The sequence below is a fragment of the Bombus vancouverensis genome, chromosome 3 (assembly GCF_051014615.1).
Source record: "Bombus vancouverensis nearcticus chromosome 3, iyBomVanc1_principal, whole genome shotgun sequence".
Taxonomy (NCBI): domain Eukaryota; kingdom Metazoa; phylum Arthropoda; class Insecta; order Hymenoptera; family Apidae; genus Bombus; species Bombus vancouverensis.
Genome location: NC_134913.1, coordinates 9,164,939 through 9,183,980, shown reverse-complemented (window position 1 = coordinate 9,183,980; position 19,042 = coordinate 9,164,939). Strand labels below are relative to the sequence as shown.

General features: G+C 31.0%; 2 protein-coding genes and 1 long non-coding RNA gene across 8 annotated transcripts; 2 read left to right on the top strand and 1 right to left on the bottom strand.

The window, feature by feature from the left end:
- The first annotated feature begins 178 nt into the window (after positions 1 to 178).
- Positions 179 to 1,006, top strand: LOC117165704 (cytochrome c oxidase subunit 6A1, mitochondrial). The gene is made up of 3 exons (XM_033349033.2): positions 179 to 337; positions 577 to 728; positions 831 to 1,006. The coding sequence occupies exons 1-3, from the start codon at positions 235 to 237 to the stop codon at positions 915 to 917; spliced, it is 342 nt and encodes a 113-aa protein (XP_033204924.1). The 5' UTR covers positions 179 to 234; the 3' UTR covers positions 918 to 1,006.
- LOC117165697 (uncharacterized) lies at positions 993 to 17,475 on the bottom strand. 6 transcript variants are annotated; one of them, XM_076628090.1, is made up of 4 exons: positions 17,197 to 17,328; positions 9,438 to 9,720; positions 9,063 to 9,181; positions 993 to 7,141 (listed from the first exon to the last, which is right to left on the bottom strand). In XM_076628090.1, the coding sequence occupies exons 2-4, from the start codon at positions 9,543 to 9,545 to the stop codon at positions 1,279 to 1,281; spliced, it is 6,090 nt and encodes a 2,029-aa protein (XP_076484205.1). In that variant the 5' UTR covers positions 9,546 to 9,720; positions 17,197 to 17,328; the 3' UTR covers positions 993 to 1,278. The 6 variants fall into 6 exon arrangements, with proteins under 6 accessions (XP_076484205.1, XP_076484203.1, XP_076484204.1 ...); XM_076628088.1 differs by lacking the exon at positions 17,197 to 17,328 and adding an exon at positions 9,941 to 10,640 and having other exon boundaries at positions 9,438 to 9,858; XM_076628089.1 differs by lacking the exon at positions 17,197 to 17,328 and adding an exon at positions 9,941 to 10,640 and having other exon boundaries at positions 9,438 to 9,783.
- LOC143305190 (uncharacterized) lies at positions 4,431 to 18,589 on the top strand. Its single transcript, XR_013061944.1, has 4 exons — positions 4,431 to 4,512; positions 4,965 to 5,024; positions 5,391 to 5,459; positions 17,407 to 18,589. It is a non-coding gene; the product is annotated as an uncharacterized LOC143305190 (long non-coding RNA).
- Positions 18,590 to 19,042: the final 453 nt, after the last annotated feature.

Genomic DNA, 19,042 nt, shown 5'->3' with positions numbered 1-19,042 from the left:
AATTTTTATAATAGCTGAATAGTATATACATAGTTACATACTACCAGAGACGAGGATACTGCATGGTAGATGACCGACTTATCAGCGACGAGTAATGTTGACTTTATTTCTGGAGAAACATTAAGCGACATCTGTAGAGAAATAAAATAATTATATTGAGAATTGAGACGTGTGTAATTGAATAAAATCAGTATCTGTACTTCTCCCTTGCGTTCTACTCCTCTTCCTGGCAAAATGTCGAAAATACTAAGGGTAGGCCAATTTGGCCGTACTTTCACACGGGGTATGGCAGAATATATAAAAACAGTGGAAGAACGTCAACATCCTGTTTCCAACGGTAAATTATGAAAAATTCCATTTAGAAGATTTTTAATGACACGGAAAAATGTGAAAATGAAAGATTTCTAATTCTTTAAACTTTCTGCTTTATCAAAGCGTATTTTATTACAAAATCTGAAATAAAGAATACTCCTTATCGATATCTTGTTTTAGCATTAGTGTGAAAATTTGTAATTCTATTAAAAGTTAGAAATTTGTGGTTACATAAGTATAATTTGTCGTTCCACTTGATTTTAGATACTGTTAAAATATTTAAGTTTATCACCTATTTTGTGGGTGTTCCTTTATTGGGAGTTGCTATGGTTAATTGCTATATCAAAATTCTTGAAGAAAATCATGAACCAGCTCCAGAGTTCATTCACTATCCATATATGAAAATAATGAATAAGGTAAGATTTAAATAGGAAAAAAAAAAATAATTAAAAATACTAAAATAGTTGCAAAAGTACTAAATACTGTCGCAAGATTTAATTATTTTTGTCTTTGTGTAGGGTTTCCCATGGAAGGATGGAAAACATTCACTCTTTCATAATACGAAAAAGAATTATGTACCTGGTATTGGTTATGAAGAAGAGTAGCTATTTAATAGAATTAATATATAGTTTGTATGTGTTTAATCTGTATTGCTGAAAACATAAAAAAATAAATTTGAATTTAGTGAAGTGTATATATATTTACTTGATCAAAATTCACATATATCTATAATTACATGCTAAAAACAATTCAACCATTATTTGAGAAGTTTATTTTTTATATTTAAATACAACAGCCATCTCTTCATTTTTTGTCAAAAATAATAATTTATAACATTAATAAAGAAAATCTATATTAATATCCTTATATTCTAACCAAAGACATCAATACTGATTAACACGAAACTATAGCTGTGTAGCTATAGGTTCTTGTGACAATAAGATAAAAAATAATACTAAGTTTCAATTATGAAGATATACTTCTTTCTACAGGTGAGCAATCTTTATAATGATCTCCCCAATGTAATTGAGAACATTCTTTAGAACAATATTTAGCTTCTAAACAAATTATACATGCTACAGTACTAGGTTTGCCACAATATAAACATATTTTAATTTCTTCCTCTTCAATATTTTCTTCCATAGTATTTGCAGGAACATTATTAGTTACACCAATTTTTAAATATGTTTCCATTGATATACTTCTAACATCCTTAATATAAGTTGTGGGAGGTCTCTCCAACGAAGTGTTGTGTGATTCCTTATTATTAAAATACTCAATGTTATTTGGAGATTTGAATGAAGATACTGTTAAGTCATCAGTAATAGTACCTTTTAAGTGTTGATGTTCTTGATATTCTTCAGGTTCTTCGGATTTTGGTGTATTTTCACTATTAGCATTAGTATCAACAACAGTTACTTGATCATTCTTAGAAGAAATTTCTACAGTAACTAGATGAGGATTTAACTGCAGCAGGGTGTCAAGCAATTTCATATTTGATAGTGCTGATAACTTTTCTTTGACTACTTGAGAAATATTTTCAGTTATTTTTTTTGACTCATCTAAATTCTGTTCTTTGGTATTTGAATTATGTATATTCCTAGAGCTGTTTGGTTCCCTTTCTACTTTATTCTCTTGACACACATCAACGTCTGATGCTTGATGACTTTGTAAATTCTGTTTAATCGAAGAACTATTTGTCTGTGAATTATCAGTTGCTTCATGTTCTTTTTCACATTGGTTTTGTGTTATTGTAACATTTGAATTTTCTTCATAATTTGTGCTATTTTGTTTAATATTCATTGCATTATACTGTTCTTGGTTACTTTTAAATGCTTCAACTTGACAGCATATTCCATTGTTTTCTTTTACTGTAATTTGTATCACTTTTGGAACATCAATTTCAATATTTTTAAGTATATTTATTTGATAGTTATCTGGTGAAAGGTTTTTTATTGTTTTTTCTACTAAATGTTTTAGGAGTGTTTGGAAATAAAGTAATACAGATCTCTCTGAATGAATTTCTTGCCATTTTTCTGAAGAAAACTGTTGTTGTAACCAAGTGGTACAACCAAAGTAGTAGTCTAGTTGTTTCAGTAATATAAGTTTTTGGATATCAGAGATATATTTCAATATATCGAATAGGTTTGTTGTTGATTCTAATGAAACTTGCAGATTTTCTTTCTTCTTTAATCGTCTGAGTGTACTTTTCTTTAATTGTTGAGATGATGCTACTTCTTCAGATGTACGATTTTGTAGAACTTCCATTGGTATCCTTTTTTGAGGAATTATTTTTTTATGTTTCTGTTCAATGTGTTGTGAATTTTTTGGTACAGAATGTGATATATTCGTTGCAACCATAGTTTGTACAGGTTGTGGTATGTTATGATTTGATGATACAGATCGTGAGACATCTTGTAACTGAGTCCCCTGTGACATCTGTGTTGAGTTCATATTTTGCTGTATAGGTTGTGGTATGTTACGATTTGGTGATACAGATCGTGAGACACCTTGTAACTGAGTTCCCTGTGACATCTGTGTTGAATTCATATTTTGCTGTACAGGTTGTGGTATATTACGATTTGGTGATACAGATCGTGAGACACCTTGTAAATGAGTTCCCTGTGACATCTGTGTTGAGTTCATATTTTGCTGTACAGGTTGTGGTATGTTACGATTTGGTGATACAGATCGTGAGACACCTTGTAACTGAGTCCCCTGTGACATATGTGTTGAGTTCATATTTTGCTGTACAGGTTGTGGTATGTTACGCTTTGGTGATACAGATCGTGAGACACCTTGTAACTGAGTTCCCTGTGACATATGTGTTGAGTTCATATTTTGCTGTACAGGTTGTGATATGTTACGCTTTGGTGATACAGATCGTGAGACACCTTGTAACTGGGTCCCCTGTAACATATGTGTTGAGTTCATATTTTGCTGTACAGGTTGTGGTATGTTACGATTTGGTGATACAGATCGTAAGACACCTTGTAACTGAGTCCCCTGTAACATACGTGTTGAGTTCATATTTTGCTGTACAGGTTGTGGTATGTTACGCTTTGGTGATACAGATCGTGAGACACCTTGTAACTGAGTTCCCTGTGACATATGTGTTGAGTTCATATTTTGCTGTACAGGTTGTGATATGTTACGCTTTGGTGATACAGATCGTGAGACACCTTGTAACTGAGTCCCCTGTGACATATGTGTTGAGTTCATATTTTGCTGTACAGGTTGTAGTATGTTACGATTTGGTGATACAGATCGTGAGACACCTTGTAACTGAGTTCCCTGTGACATATGTGTTGAGTTCATATTTTGCTGTAGAGGTTGTGGTATGTTACGATTTGGTGATACAGATCGTAAGACACCTTGTAACTGAGTCCTCTGTGACATATGTGTTGAGTTCGTATTTTGCTGTACAGGGTGTGGTATGTTACGATTTGGTGATACAGATCGTAAGACACCTTGTAACTGAGTCCTCTGTGACATATGTGTTGAGTTCGTATTTTGCTGTACAGGTTGTGGTATGTTACGATTTGGTGATACAGATCGTAAGACACCTTGTAACTGAGTCCCCTGTGACATATGTGTTGAGTTCATATTTTGCTGTATGGTATAATTTGGTACATTTACATTACAATATGTATTTGATTGTGGTATAAAAACAGATGAAACATATTGTTGGTTTATAGATGATGCATTTTTAACTGGTACAGAAGTATGTACTCCTCCTAATTGATTTCTTCCAGTAGGTGGAAATAAGGAATATTGCAAGGGATAGCTTTGCCTAACATGCATATTTGTTACTGAATTCTGCTCAGCAAAATTAACATTTGAAACTTTTTGTTGAGTAAAATTTGCATGCACTTGCATTCTATAAGTGTGTTGATGCATATTATTATTATAACTGTTATTATTTACAGTATTGGGATTTATCAATACATTGCTTTGAAGAACATTATTTTGCAAGGGTAAGACTATTTGCTCTTGAAAATTCTGCTGCGGTTGGTTTGGAACAATGTTGAGGCAAAGTGTTTGACCTTGCTCAAAAAAAATAGAAAGTAAATATTCTAACCTGGATTGTACAGATGAAGCCCATATATTCTGTGATACTTGTGTATCAAAACATCTATTTTGATTCAATGTTATTTGGTTTGGAACACCTACAGATTTTACAGTTCGACATTCATTCAGGTTATTTATTGTAGTCTTATTTTTGTTTAAAATTAGGACATAATAGGATTTGACTGATGGTGCATAATGAAACAACTCGTTTAATGATAGTGGTGGAGTTACTAACATTGTTTTGTTAAGTACAGATACAACTGCTGTTGTTAGATTAATAAAATCGTTAGTATTCAATATTTTTCTTAAGTTTTGGAATTCCATATTTAATAATTTATCATAATTTAAATTACTAATTGGAAATTTCCGTATAATCTGAATTAAATTATATATCTTTACAAGAGTCGCATACAAAGATCTTGAAAATTCTAAATCCGTATGATATTTGTTCATATTCTCAGGAATTGTTCGACTAGCAGTTTCAGATACAGGTGCGGGAATAGAAACTATTGTTTTGGGTACTGTTCCAGTTTCTGTATTTTTATGTGAAAATTGAACAGTAGATGTAACACTGTTTACAGGTGTGGGACACCATCTGGCACCTAGTTCTGCACTAGATAAAACTCTTAATTTACCTTGAGGTAACTTATTGGATTGAATGTCTTTCTTTTCTGAGATATTTAATTCAGAATTTTTCACTGCTAATTCATTCTCATTATTTTTCACATTAGATATATTGTTTGTAGAAATAACATTATCAGTTTTATTTGTATTAGAAGATAATTGTACTTTTTTATTTTCTTTAGTATGGTTTAATATTCTTTCTGTAATACTTTGATTACAATTAATTTGTGTTTCTGACAATTTTTTTAAATTTGTACTTTCACCAATATCTGCATTCATGTCAGTTTCTTGAACATTTTCATTTGATCTGATCTGACAAGTTTTAAAAGGTCTCATATGAAGAAGATCATTAAAATCTTTTGTATCTAAATTACTTCTTTCAGATCCTGAAAAATCTTTACTTATAGTCACTGTATCATGACTTGGGATACAAATTTCCGGAATGTCAGAAGGTAATATATTATTTATTTCTGTTGTTGCTTTCATTTTTGTTGTAGAAACATTAACTTTTGATTGCTCAGTTATTTGGAACATATCTGTAACACTTGATGCATGCTTACTTTTCTCAATATCATTCTTCTCAGAAAAATTGATGAACTTATTTCGAGACAATTCTTTTTTTTCTATTTCAATATTATGTGTTTTGTTTTCATATGTATTATTTTGTACTTTATTACATTCAATTTCCACAAAATTTGTTGCACCTTCAATTTGATTAGTAGTTTTATTATTTGTATTACCCGTAACTTCATTTGATTCATGTATTGTATCAACATTGGCAATAGTTCCCTGAGATGTATCTTCATCTGATTTCTGAATTATATTGGCAATCGTACCCTGAGATGTACCTTCATTTGATTTATGATTTGTATCAACATTGGCAATGATTCCCTGACATGTATCTTCATTTGATTCATGAATTACACCAACATTGACAATGGTCCTCTGAGATGTATCTTCATTTAATCCATTATTTGTGTTAACATTGACAATAGTCTCCTGAGATGTACTCTTATTCAATTTATGAATTATATCAAGATTAGTAATGGTCCCTTGAGATATATCATCATTTTGTTTATGACTTACATCAACATTAGCAATGATCCCTTGAGATGTATCTTCATTTGATTTCTGAATTATATCAACACAGGCAGCAGTCATAGTTATATTTTTTTCAGCAACATACACTCCAGACTCACAAGAATCAACAGAATCCTTTTTTCTTGTCTTTCTAAATCTTTCTTCTATAATATTTTGCTCTTGTTCATCTTCACTAATACTTATACAATCTCCAAAATATGTTCGAAATCTATCTTTTATTTTTCTTCTTTTTTGGACAATTTCCTTATGCCTATCTGAAACCATTAGTTTATGCAGCTTTCTTTTATGTGTATTTTTTTTCATTTTTGTTACTTCTTCAGTTTTATGGTTACAATTTAATGTACTGTCCTTATGTTTGGAGTATATATTTTTGTCTGGTATAGAATTCACTTTCATATCTATAAGCTTCTTATCATTATGTAATTTTTTGTTGATATCCAATTTTATGCTTTTAGTATAAACTTTCTTATAATCATCTGACTTTATAGAATCATTTACCTTCTTGACAAAACAAGATTTTAGTTTCAATTTAGGTTCAATGCGGTTTTTTTTATATTTATTAAACATTAATATTCTGTTTGAACCTACTTTGTCTGATATTAAATTAGGAATTTCTCGGATTTTTTGAGTATCTTTATGTTTACGAATACAATGATGATTTTCATCTTTATCACATTTTTTACTTGAAACTACATTATTTTCCAGTTTTCTTGTATTAGTGGATTTTTCATCCACTCTCATTTTCGAGGAAATACTTTTATCCAACTGTTTTAGCGTTTCATCAAAGGAATGCATTGTTGCTAATGGATTTTTTATGTTTGGTATGAATAATTCTCGATTGCTGCTTATCAATGCAGTTTCATGTGCTGTCACACCATCCGCTTTTTTTATATATTTGCTCTCTTCTTTGATAAATCTTTCCGTCATGTTTGATTTATGTATATCTTCAATTCGTGGACGCAAATTTAAAGCATTTGTTCTGAGATTATCAATGATATTCTTTCCTCTTCCATCTTCCGACAAGTTTTTAAGTCTGAAACGTAAATATAATAAAATGAGAGTACTGCTTCAAAATTAAGCTAAAAATGTTTTACGATATGTATAAAATTAAGCTGTTCTAAAATCAATTTCATTTAATAACTTAAGAAATTTTATATATTCTGTAATATTATTCGCTTATAAAATTTATGGTAAAACATAATTTAAACGATTAACAGCATTTCTCTAGAGTTCTGAAAATAATTTTCTGTAACGTATCATTTTCGAATTAAATACCATGAAAATAAATAAATTCAGGTTTTTAATTATTTATTTCTCTTATATGTTTTAAGCTCCACAAGTTTTCACAACTTCAATTTCACATTTTTTTCGAAGGCCTAACTACATATCGGAAGTAAACCAATTCTTAGCTACGATTTAGAAAATTTAATTCTTTGATTATTATAGAAATAACATTAGTTGTACATAAATTGTACATAGTAATAATCGCAATAAGCTAAAACCAAAAATTTTAACGGGACATTGCATTTCTTCGAGTCATCCGGTAAATGTTTTTTATTTGTTCCTAATTGTTGTTTGCAATTATTTTCATTTAAATGGTTCCTTGTTCTTTTTGTGAGTCATGGTATTGTATAATGTCATACGTCAATTATTAATAGCACTTGTCTCCCAATATTCAAAGTGACCAACTAATAAGCTACAGCAATACAATGTGTTATTTACTGAATGATAATTGGGAAACATAACCGCGATGTATATATGTATGTGTATATACTATATATGCATAAATCGAACATGTATACTAACATATACAATAATGTGTAAAAAACTTAGACCACCCACTAAATAAATTGACTTGTCTTTACAAATGAATATAAGGTACTTAATATTATATAAAATCTATTGTTACTTCTTAAGAGATATTTTATTCGAGAATTGTCTAGAATTCACTCATGAAATATCACACAAATTACGTACCCATATATATACAATTTTCAAAATTTTATTTTATTTGCTTATTATTATATTACTGTATCTAATAAGTATACCATTATACTAGGATTAAGTAATCAATTTATACTAATTATTAGTTCCAAGATTTCGAATTAGTTCGAAAACGATATTTGACACATGACTATTTTCCAAGTGAATATTGAATTGCAATGAATATTAAATTAGAAGAAATTTAAAATGCGACAAAATTTAAATTTTCCTTTATATTCTTTCACAACAGCAACTATGTGTCTGTATTAAAATAATTGATTGTCATATAATAATAAAAATGTCGATATACCTTTCGGTTGATGAATATTGGTCAACGTTTCACTGATTCAATTACGATATTGTTGAATAAGAAAGATATATGTATGATTCAAAATAATTATGTTTGCACTCTTTAATAGAGCAAATAATTTGGAAAAAAGTTGGCATACGTAAAGAAGCGTATTTAGAACACAACTCACATAATATTTATAATCAATTAATATCACAAAAATCATTCTATTTCTATTCTTCTATTTTAGATCTATTTTACATCATATAATGTGAAGTGTAATAGCATAACGAATCTTTTCTAATCACAATATACTACATGAATATATATTAAATCACTAACTTGTATAATAAATACAATAGGGTTTATACATTTATGTTATTAAAATCTATAAAAAATTCAAAGAAACATTAACAACTGATAATTGTGTTATAGTTTTGTTTACATTAAAGTTACAATTACATCATTTTCTCTGATCGAATCGAATAAACGCACATGTGCGTACTTACTATATCTTATACCAAACAATTATTGATAAAAGACCTCTTACCATATTAATATATGTAGGTATAATTTATTTTACAATATATACAGAATAATTGAGCCTTACTTGCTCAACAAGAATCAAAAGGACAAAACATTCATCCTATTCCTATTATCGACTCAATTATTGCAAACTTACCTATATCTTGTATATGGTATCTGCCGCGTAAGGATTACACGCGGTTTCGTCGCTAATTGTATCAAGCCTTGATGTACCTGTCTACGTGATAATCCGAGATTTTGTAGGTCTGCTTTCAACTGAAACAATCGCCATCGTATTTTATGGTTATATTCCCTCGACATCGTCAACGGTTTTCTACTTCTAAATATCCAAAAAAATACTTGAAGAAAAAAGAAGACGAGCGTCTCTCGTTCATGTTTTCGTTACATTCGTTTCTTTTAGTCAGGTGATTTTGATCGTTCCACTTTTTACATGTACAATACGACATTGTGGATAAGGTATAAAATATCTTTGTAATTTGCCAGAAGGATCGATCGTGAGTATGAACCGCACCTTTTTCAGCTCTTCGCAACGGCGAACTGGTCCGATGCAGTAAAGCCAGCATTTTAACGCGAGGTTGTCATAGTTCGTGGCTCCCGTTTGTGTGTTTTCGGACATCATTCCAATGATATACTTTCTCTCTTGCTCCTTCGTATATTAAACGTTTCGGACGAATAGGACATACGCAGTTCAGCTGGTTAGTGACAGGTGAAACAAGTTGGTAAACACAGTGTTACGTTGCTCCAGACGAACGATCTGCCAGTCGGATATCAAAGTTGTCTCACGATCATCATATCTGTGCAACGATTGTGATGGCTTAGTGGAGATTTTTCCTTATAACCCTCTCCCCTCCAATCGTCTTTTGTTTGAAACGTGCAGTTGAGAAAAGAGAAAATAAGATGGCGATAGAAGTCGATTTTATTTAGATAAAATCCTGTTATAACATTGGTAAATCCTTTGTTAACTATATAATTGAGAGCATGTGATAAGCATCAAGATAATAATCATATTTTTACCAGACGTCTTTTTAGATTTTGAGATGCGTACACTCTGGTCATAAAGACATTTATCGCACTAATATTATGTTTTTAATGAGAAAATGAAATTTGGCAAGTGGTGTCGGTTTATGTCAGGGTTTCTACTTTCTTTCTAATTATAAAATATATCCTTCATACATTCTGCGCATACAAGATCATAAAATTATTTTTTATGAATTATCAATAGGATTTTTTTATAAAAAAGTGACAATATCGCAAGTGTTAAATTATTATTATTCATATTGTTCACAATTTTCATAATGCCAGCACGCAACATGACATTTCTTTTAGAATAAATTCTTGTTACTGTAATAAAGTCTTCGATGTATTAAATCCGTATGGCTTTTATTCGCAAAGAAAATGTCGATACAATTATAAAGCAAGCCTGATCGTGATTCGAAAGCAATTTTATACTTTTGCTATGAAACTTATCACTCGTCAAGAAGCACGATTTATACTGAATTCTCCGAACTCTCTACCCCCATTTATATAGGAATATTACGTCACCGTCACGGAAATCATCATCAAACAAAAATTTTATCTGTTTTACACCAAGAGCTTCCTTTCGTGCCCCCTTATACAAACGCACATTGAACTTTGGTCGAATCGCATAATTGCAGTAGCAGTAGATAATGCGAATATAAATATGCGAATAGATAACTAAACAAAGTTGCATACGTAAAACAATCCTCGAGAAATAATAATGAGAATAATTGTAGTTGGATCAATGGAGCGTTTTTGTCAAAATAAAGTATATACTTAGAAGTGACGCAAAAATGATAAATTTATGAAAATATCGCGTGTACATTATACATATAATTATATAAATAATTATTTTACTATACTAATTAGTATATTATATAATTAAATGTGTATAAATTGTGGAAGAACTGATGCTCAAAATATAGCAAGATAAACTGCACTACGAGTAATCTGGTTACCTATAAGGATAACAGTTCAAGGGATAGAATCCATAAAGAATTTCTTTGATGTTTAATTTTTTATCTTTTCTAATCATTGGTTGAAAATGCTTTAATTTGAATTAATAATGCGATTACTAGAAAATGCAAGAGCAATGCCAGCAGTTCGTCACGCGTAAGCTGAGACGGATACGGTAATCTAAGAAAAATGTTGATATAGCAGAATGTATATATGTATGTATTAGGCAGATACATATTTAAAGTTCAAGGAATAGAATCCATAAAGAATTTCTTTGATGTTTAATTTTTTATCTTTTCTAATCATTGATTGAAAATGCTTTAGTTTGAATTAATAATGCGATTATTAGAAAACGCAGGAGTAATGCCAACAGTTTGTCACGCGTAAACAGAGACGGATACGGTAATCTAAGGAATATGTTGATATAGCAGAATGTATATTACGTATGCATCAGGCAGATACATTCTTAAAGTTCAAGGAATAGAATCCATAAAGAGTTTTTTTGATGTTTAATCTTCTATTTTTTTCAATCATTGATTGAAAATGCTTTAGTTTGAATTAATAATGCGATTACCAGAAAACGGCAGTAAGATCAATGCCAACAATTTGTCACGCTTGATCTTAGACGGATGCGGTAATCTAAAATTGTTGATATAGCAAAATGTATATATCTATATATCAGATGCATACTTAGAATTGTTATTATTATAGATAACCAGGATACTCGCACTGTAATTTTTCTTGTTATTATATGAGCATCAATTCTTCCACAATTTATACTTAGATGTATACTTGCTATATACAGGGTGGTTGGTAATTGGTGGTACAAGCGAAAAGGGGGTGATTCTATGCGAAAAAAGAAGTCGAAAATATAGAATAAGAATTTTTTTTTCTTAAATTTTTCCATCGAGACAACGATCTACAGTGAGATCCGTTATAACGAGACGTGATAAAGTACACGCGTACCGAGCGAAAATTCAAAGTCGATTTTCTCGAAAACAAAACCTCAAACGAAAAATTTTTATTCTATATTTTCGACTTCTTTTTTTGCGTAGAATCACCCCCTTTCCGCTTGTACCACCAGTTACCAACCACCCTGTATATGACTTTATTATTCGAAAATTTATTTTTACAATTCCGAGTAATTATGCTAGTAGGTTCAGTAAAATGTTTAGGCTTTGCTACTAACGCTTTGGGAGCCGGAGACGCGAATTCGCGTCTTTCATTTACCAACGGTTGGGAACCGGAAACGCGAATTCGCGTCTCTCATATTTCATGCGGTATCTTATAAATATATGAACTATTGTTAAATAAAACAGTAATAAAGGCAATGGATGCTATAAACGAAATGTTATGAAAATATTTTTACATTACATGCTTGAATAATATGAAACTGTTATCTTTATATTAGATATAATATTGTCGTATCGTGGAAAAATCATTTAAGAAAGACCCGATGAACTATAGTGCAGGTAGAAAGTGGAAGTGCCAGAAGGGGCGGGAAATTCCAATAGACCATGTGGTCCATCGGTATGTCCACTGCCCTTCAGAAAAATAGTTACTTGGAAAAGGCATACGTGACCATCTGTTGTCATAAACGGCTGCGGAACACGTGTATATGGTGGAATACAAAAACTCTGATAAAGGGATGTTTTGTCAGAGAAAGTTAGTCATTAGATGGACTCTGAAAAGGAAACACCCAGCAGACCTCACAAAGGACACAACCTAACAAACACAAAGAAACCTAATCCCACCGGAGGTAGCCACCCACATGATAATCAAACAGCTAAAAAATTCTACCAAATGTCCAAACTGGACAAATTGTGAATGTAAAGAATTAAATAAAAAAAAAAAGAAAAAAATTAGTTAGACTCAGTTGGTAGTTAGTCACAAGTCGTGAGTACTTAGTTGCGATTTGTTGGTTGTCGATTGTTGTGAGTTGTGAGTTGTCATGCAGTAGTTAATTAGTTGTACCAATTTAGTTGTTTTAGTTGTATTACATTACTACATTAAGAAATAGCTCTAATTAAATAGTCATAGTTTCCTGTTTCATCATTGTAGATAAAAATATAAAAATTATTATAATATTATAACTTTGAATCTTTTTCGATCGCTCTAGAAACATCCAGGAATTCAGGCTATATGCTTATTAGATCCCTAGAGTGCTAAAATCCGATAATAACATAATTAATAAGTGTGTATATGTCGCGAATGAATGAGTGACAGCATATTACGTAAGTGTGTAAATGCTGTAGTTTTGATGTACTATCAACGCAAGGAGTAAGAATAACTTTGAAGTAATGTCAAACAGAATTTATACCTGCTAGCGGCAAGTTCGTAAGCGAGTCCAGTTTCACTAGACTGACGACTCTTGACAAACGCGATGCGAAGTAACACACAGACTTTTCATTCGATAAAGTTACGACGTTTTGTCCAAACGTGATATTTTTGGTTTCCCATATATTATGAATGTTGCAAAGTTTTATGGTGGAATGGATCGTGAGTTTATTTATATGCATATGAAAAATATAACTTCTTCAAAATTCTCAGGAACGGTACACTCAGATGTTTCCCATAAATTATCGTACCCTGCGTGCTACATATTCAGCACAGTTGCAATTGTCTCCTGCATTGCATAGATAAGAAATATTTGGAATAGAAGGCTTTTCTGTCTTTTGCTTGCTCTTCAAGAAATTTTAAGAGCATGACGGTAGAATTCTCCATATTTAACTCCATCATGAAAGTTTATTCTATTAAGTCCATTTCAAAAACTAGTAAAGATAGCAACGGCTAGCCACTTAAGTTTCTTACCTTTTGACCTAAGCTCATCCCATAAACTTCCGAACAAACGCTCGCTCAAATTATAATCGTCGACAGACTTAAGATTTTTTTTTTTATTTATTTATTAAAATTCACAATCAATTCTCGCATTGAGAAGACTTAAGAAGATGGCATCAAGAAGACACTTGGTGTCTGGCTTGTAAGCAAAAACGAAAGACAAAGTTGCAGTTGCGCAAACGTTAGGTTCCTTTAGCCCATGACAAAGTATGGGAGAGGACTTAATTTATGGTGTATTCAAGTGTCCTGGCTTTCTCTTTTTAAGCTATGTACGGATACTACAAAGTTGTCTCGATTCTCAAGTGGCCTTGTGCCTTAAGCCGAATTTACATTGTTCTATTTTGAAGGAAAACAGCTGATGAACACTGGAGGCAATTCGCCGAATTTTGAAAAATATGAGAACACAAAGACAAAGGTGACAGTGGATCCCAGAATTATATAAAAGACGACTGCAATATGGAAATAGATTAAAGATAAGCAAGATATAAAGTTTGACTCAGACATTTTCGTTAAATCCTCGAAAATCAGAAGTTTTCCTGACCATAAGCGAAACTTAACAATATATGACAAGAATGCGTGTAAAAAAATAAAACTTAAAAATAGTAGCGAAGTCACATCCGTTCCATAACCTATTGCTAATGTTTTTGACAAAGTTGTTTTAATACGTGTTCAAACGAATCGACTAAAGAGCTGCGACTTTAGCCACTTGCGCTAGAAAGACGTACCACGCACATCGAAATGCTTTTGTTCCAAAATCGCCAGCAACGTGTATACCACCGTCGATAGGTATTTGTCAGAGAAATAAAAATGATGTGCACTGCACGTCGGTTAACCGTAAGATAAATATTAGCTACATCCGCGACGGTAAAGTAAGTAAAGATTCATCGAACGCCCCAAAATGGCAACCTGACTCCGACACATATATATGTAGCTATACAACCCAGGAAAACAGATGATAAGCTTCAGGTTCGAAGCTTCACATTTTCTTACAGACTTGTCTTCCGCCTTCCGCCTGATAAAAGAATACGATAGGACAGATGAAAAACTAATAACGGACCAAAACCCTTCACGTTTGATAACACAGGCGTTACACATCTCACGGCGTCACAGTGACGTTTACATCAATATCCGAGGTAACTTATGATGTCCGCCGTCATACTAACAATCTAGTTATAAAGACTCAATCAGCAATTGAGAATTCCTTTCTTTCTGATTGTAAAAGGTGTAAGTATTGGATGAAAATTCTCTATTAACTTTTACTCATAATACAAATTTGTGAGATAAAAATAAATTCTTTAATTAGACCTAAAAGTTTTAATCAGTAGCACGTTGAATACTTAAATACATAATCCTTACTGTCATAATGACGACATCTAAATACACATTTTTTCTCACCATCAACATATAAGATGTTTAAATTTTTTTCTAGTTTCTACGTTTTCCTCCTGATGGGAAAAAGCTATTCCCCTCTTATCTTCGATCTCACTATGAAGGAAGGTCCTCACATTCATAACAATTTTCCCCACATTCTACCTGCACGTCTGTTTAAATACCAGCCCCGAAAAGACAGTATCAGTAGTCCGAAAAAAATCCCAAAGAATCCAAAAAAGTTAGTCACAACAAACTTGTACACAATTGCTTTAATCAAACACAACTCTGTAAGAAAAGTTATATAAAGAAAAACCTGCATTTTAAGTAACTGCAACCCTTCAGAGAACCTTGTTGATATTAATATTAATCGATTTTAAAAATATATTTTTGTTTAATTAATTTAAATCTAATATACTTTATATAATCAACTTTTATCTAATATAGCACTGCAGTCATATTAAAATAAATAACTTATTTGAAACAAGTGTCATTTCAAGTGTTTTCAAATAAAAATAATCCCTGCTGTCCCTCAGAAGATACTTTACGACTCCCTAGCTAAAGAATCTAGACTAAAGAAAACTCTTCACTTTTCATTTCTCCACATGGTAAGAACGATCGGTCTTTATCAACAGCATTGATTTAGTAGCATTTCCAAGATATTTCACGAACTATCACTTGACTATTTGCATTTTTTCCAAGGATGATTTCAATTCCCAAAACTATACTATGACATTTATAAAAATATATAGGTTTGTATTTAAAAATTAACTGGTTTGTATATACGTAATTCTTTTTCTTCTCTAAATTCTTTGGGATAAGCTTATTGTATCATATTAGAAGAGTGGCAGGATCATATTACTCCTCTTCAGCAACAAACAATTCCGAGAAATTTGATGTAACAGTATATCCTCCAGAGTAAACGCGAAGAACGAAATACGAATACTTTTTAGTTAGAAATATGCACATAATAATGCAATAAAACTCTATGAATCCTATAATAAAAGTAATATCTTCCATTATGCTAAAGCTACGAATTTGGATTGTTTATACTTAGTAATTAATAGACTAATAAAAAAAAAATTTTTTTTAATAATTTTTACTGAGCTGATAGTTTCAAATAATGATGTTAAAAAGAGAAGAAAAACCAAACAAGAACCTTATAAAGTAACTAAAGTATATATGTCAGGCTTAAATATTTTGCAAATTACCAGGAGACCAAATAACACTACGTTTGACTACTTCCTAGTATTCGAGTATTTGTCTAACATCTGTGATCAATTTATATGTTTACCAACTTACATCTTCCCTTGAATGAACAGTACATACGTATATACCAACAGAAGTTTTCTGCACGACACAATTACATAAATTCATACAAAATAATTGTAAAGAATCCAATAAAATTTCCATAAAATTCACTAAATATAATGTAGAAATAATGATATTCTTATGACCATATTTTAATTATTAATTATTTTACGAATAAAACGAAAGCAATGCAGAAAGCTAACAGCACCCTGATACCCAAGTCTCGCAGTTCCTTTTTGTTCGTTTTTCACAATTAATTGTGAAATAATACATAATTCAATTTCTAATACGTATTTTTACATGATGCTTATTATTACTAATAATATATTGAAAATGTATACGAATAAAATTGTTCACTTGTAAATTAATAATATCCAATAGTTCCAACTTTTACATAAATACGAATAAATGAACATCACTCTTGAATAAATGAAAAAATATATTAAACAAAAAGACGAAACAACTAACGATTTCAGATGCCTCAGATATTAACGATTACAAATGTAATTTGCACTATTCTTGCAAACAAACGAACTATCACTTTGCCTAATTCTACCAGTATCATCCACTCATTTAACTTCACAAAATCGTATCACAGAAACATATAGTACATATCACTTTATACTCTATCTTTAATGAATCTTCAAGAATAGGCTTCTTCTACTACTATTAAAAATCAATTCGAAATTTCGAATTCTTTCTTTATATCAAGCAATCAAGTACAAGAACTATACCTAACACTTTTTTAGACCTGTAACTTCTCAGTTAAAAGATAATACCTTGTACAACGCTTGCCTGCACCTCCTACAAAAGTCTAATGCTTGCAGCGATGCTTTTCGTTGAATCCACGGCAACGAATGTTTCAAGCACACTATGATCCTTTCCTCCAATCTGTTTAAGTTGCAACCGGGACACAATCGTGTTATTCTGATATTTGCGTTATGGTATTTAGTATCCGGTATATCAAGTTGAAATGTCTTCTTTTGTAGCATCTCGCATGCAGTACTATCCAACCACCTGATGTTTCCCGGCTGTTGGTGTACGCTGACTGCTGAAGAGATTCTGAACCTGGACCCTTATGATTTGGTGGGGATGTATAACCAACCACTTGAAGCGACTTCTAGTCTCTAATTGGTCACAATTTGTCACGTTTGCTACGACCACACTGAAATACAAAGGAATGGGATGTGTATTTTTTTATGTTATATCATTTGTTTAAGATTACTTATAGGGTCTATCGTTTTACAGTTGTATTTTCCTTTAAGGATTGTGTTTTATTACGCTTAAACGCCGCTTGTACGAAATATATATAATGTTGCAAATCTGTGACGTTATATGGAAGTAAGTATACTTGGAGGAATTTTTCACCCAATTCTCTGAACAATATATATAACGTTATGTTTGATAATGGTTCCCCGAATAGAAAGTAACCTTAAGATAACATATTAGAGATTAATGTTGTTAGATAATTTGCATATAAATTATATTTACTAAATATAACCATAGAAAAGTGAAAATGTAAACCATATAAGCTCTGCTTCTGTAATATACAAAGTGTATATACATAATAGAGTTCAAGAGAATCATTATTAGTGGGGACTAGCTCTTGAAACTATAAATTATTTCTAGATTTACGCTCAAATACGCTAACGAAAAAAAAGACGATTGAATGTCTTTGTTTATATATGTGATTCTTCCGAAGCCGAATTGTTTTTGTGAAATTTATAATTAAATGAGACAATTTTAATCGATAACAAAACGATAATAAAATTGTATAAGATAAATAATATTGAAATTAAAAAATTCTAAAGTAGCAAAACCCAACATAAAGATATAAATCTTGTTACTTCAATTGTATCGTATTTTCTTATTACTTACATCGTATAAAATTGATTACCGTTGATATTTAATTTCTTATTACGTACTTGGTTAACTTGCGTTGTATAGGATATTGCCGTTGCACGAACAATCGTTCATACATAATGAACTGAATAGTTGAAATATATTAGTAATACCTTTGCCATTTAATTCTATAAAGTTGTTGTTAATCAACTAGGTGGCAGCTGTAACATTTGGTCTGAAAAATAGATAATGCTACTGATTACAATTAAAAAATTGATGAATTGTTTGTTTTCGAAATGAGGTTGATTTTTGTAAAAGCACTTCATAATAAAAAATAATTATTTTATACTTATTTATCATAAACAACAAAAGAGATTAATTTTTAATATTGTTAATTATATCTGAACGTGAAATGGGTTGAAAAAATGTTTCAAACACACCAGGATTTTTAGTGTTTAGTTGAGGTCTGGAGTTCAAGATTACGGTCTCGTTTGCCAAGTTGAATAATAAAAAAAATAATAATGACAAAAATAACGCATAAAATTGTTAATGATATTGCCCACTGTATCACTCCAAATTGCATTATTATAGCCTTTTATTTCTCAGATAGGATATCATAATTTTTAGTTACTAATTTTACTTTATTATAGGGATGTATATTTATAGAAAATAACTAAGTTCAGTTGTTTCAAAGATTGCAAATGTTTTTTAAATTTCCCAAATCAGAAAAATATTTTATGATCGCAAATCGTATTTTTGTTTCATATCAAAAATTAAACTTCA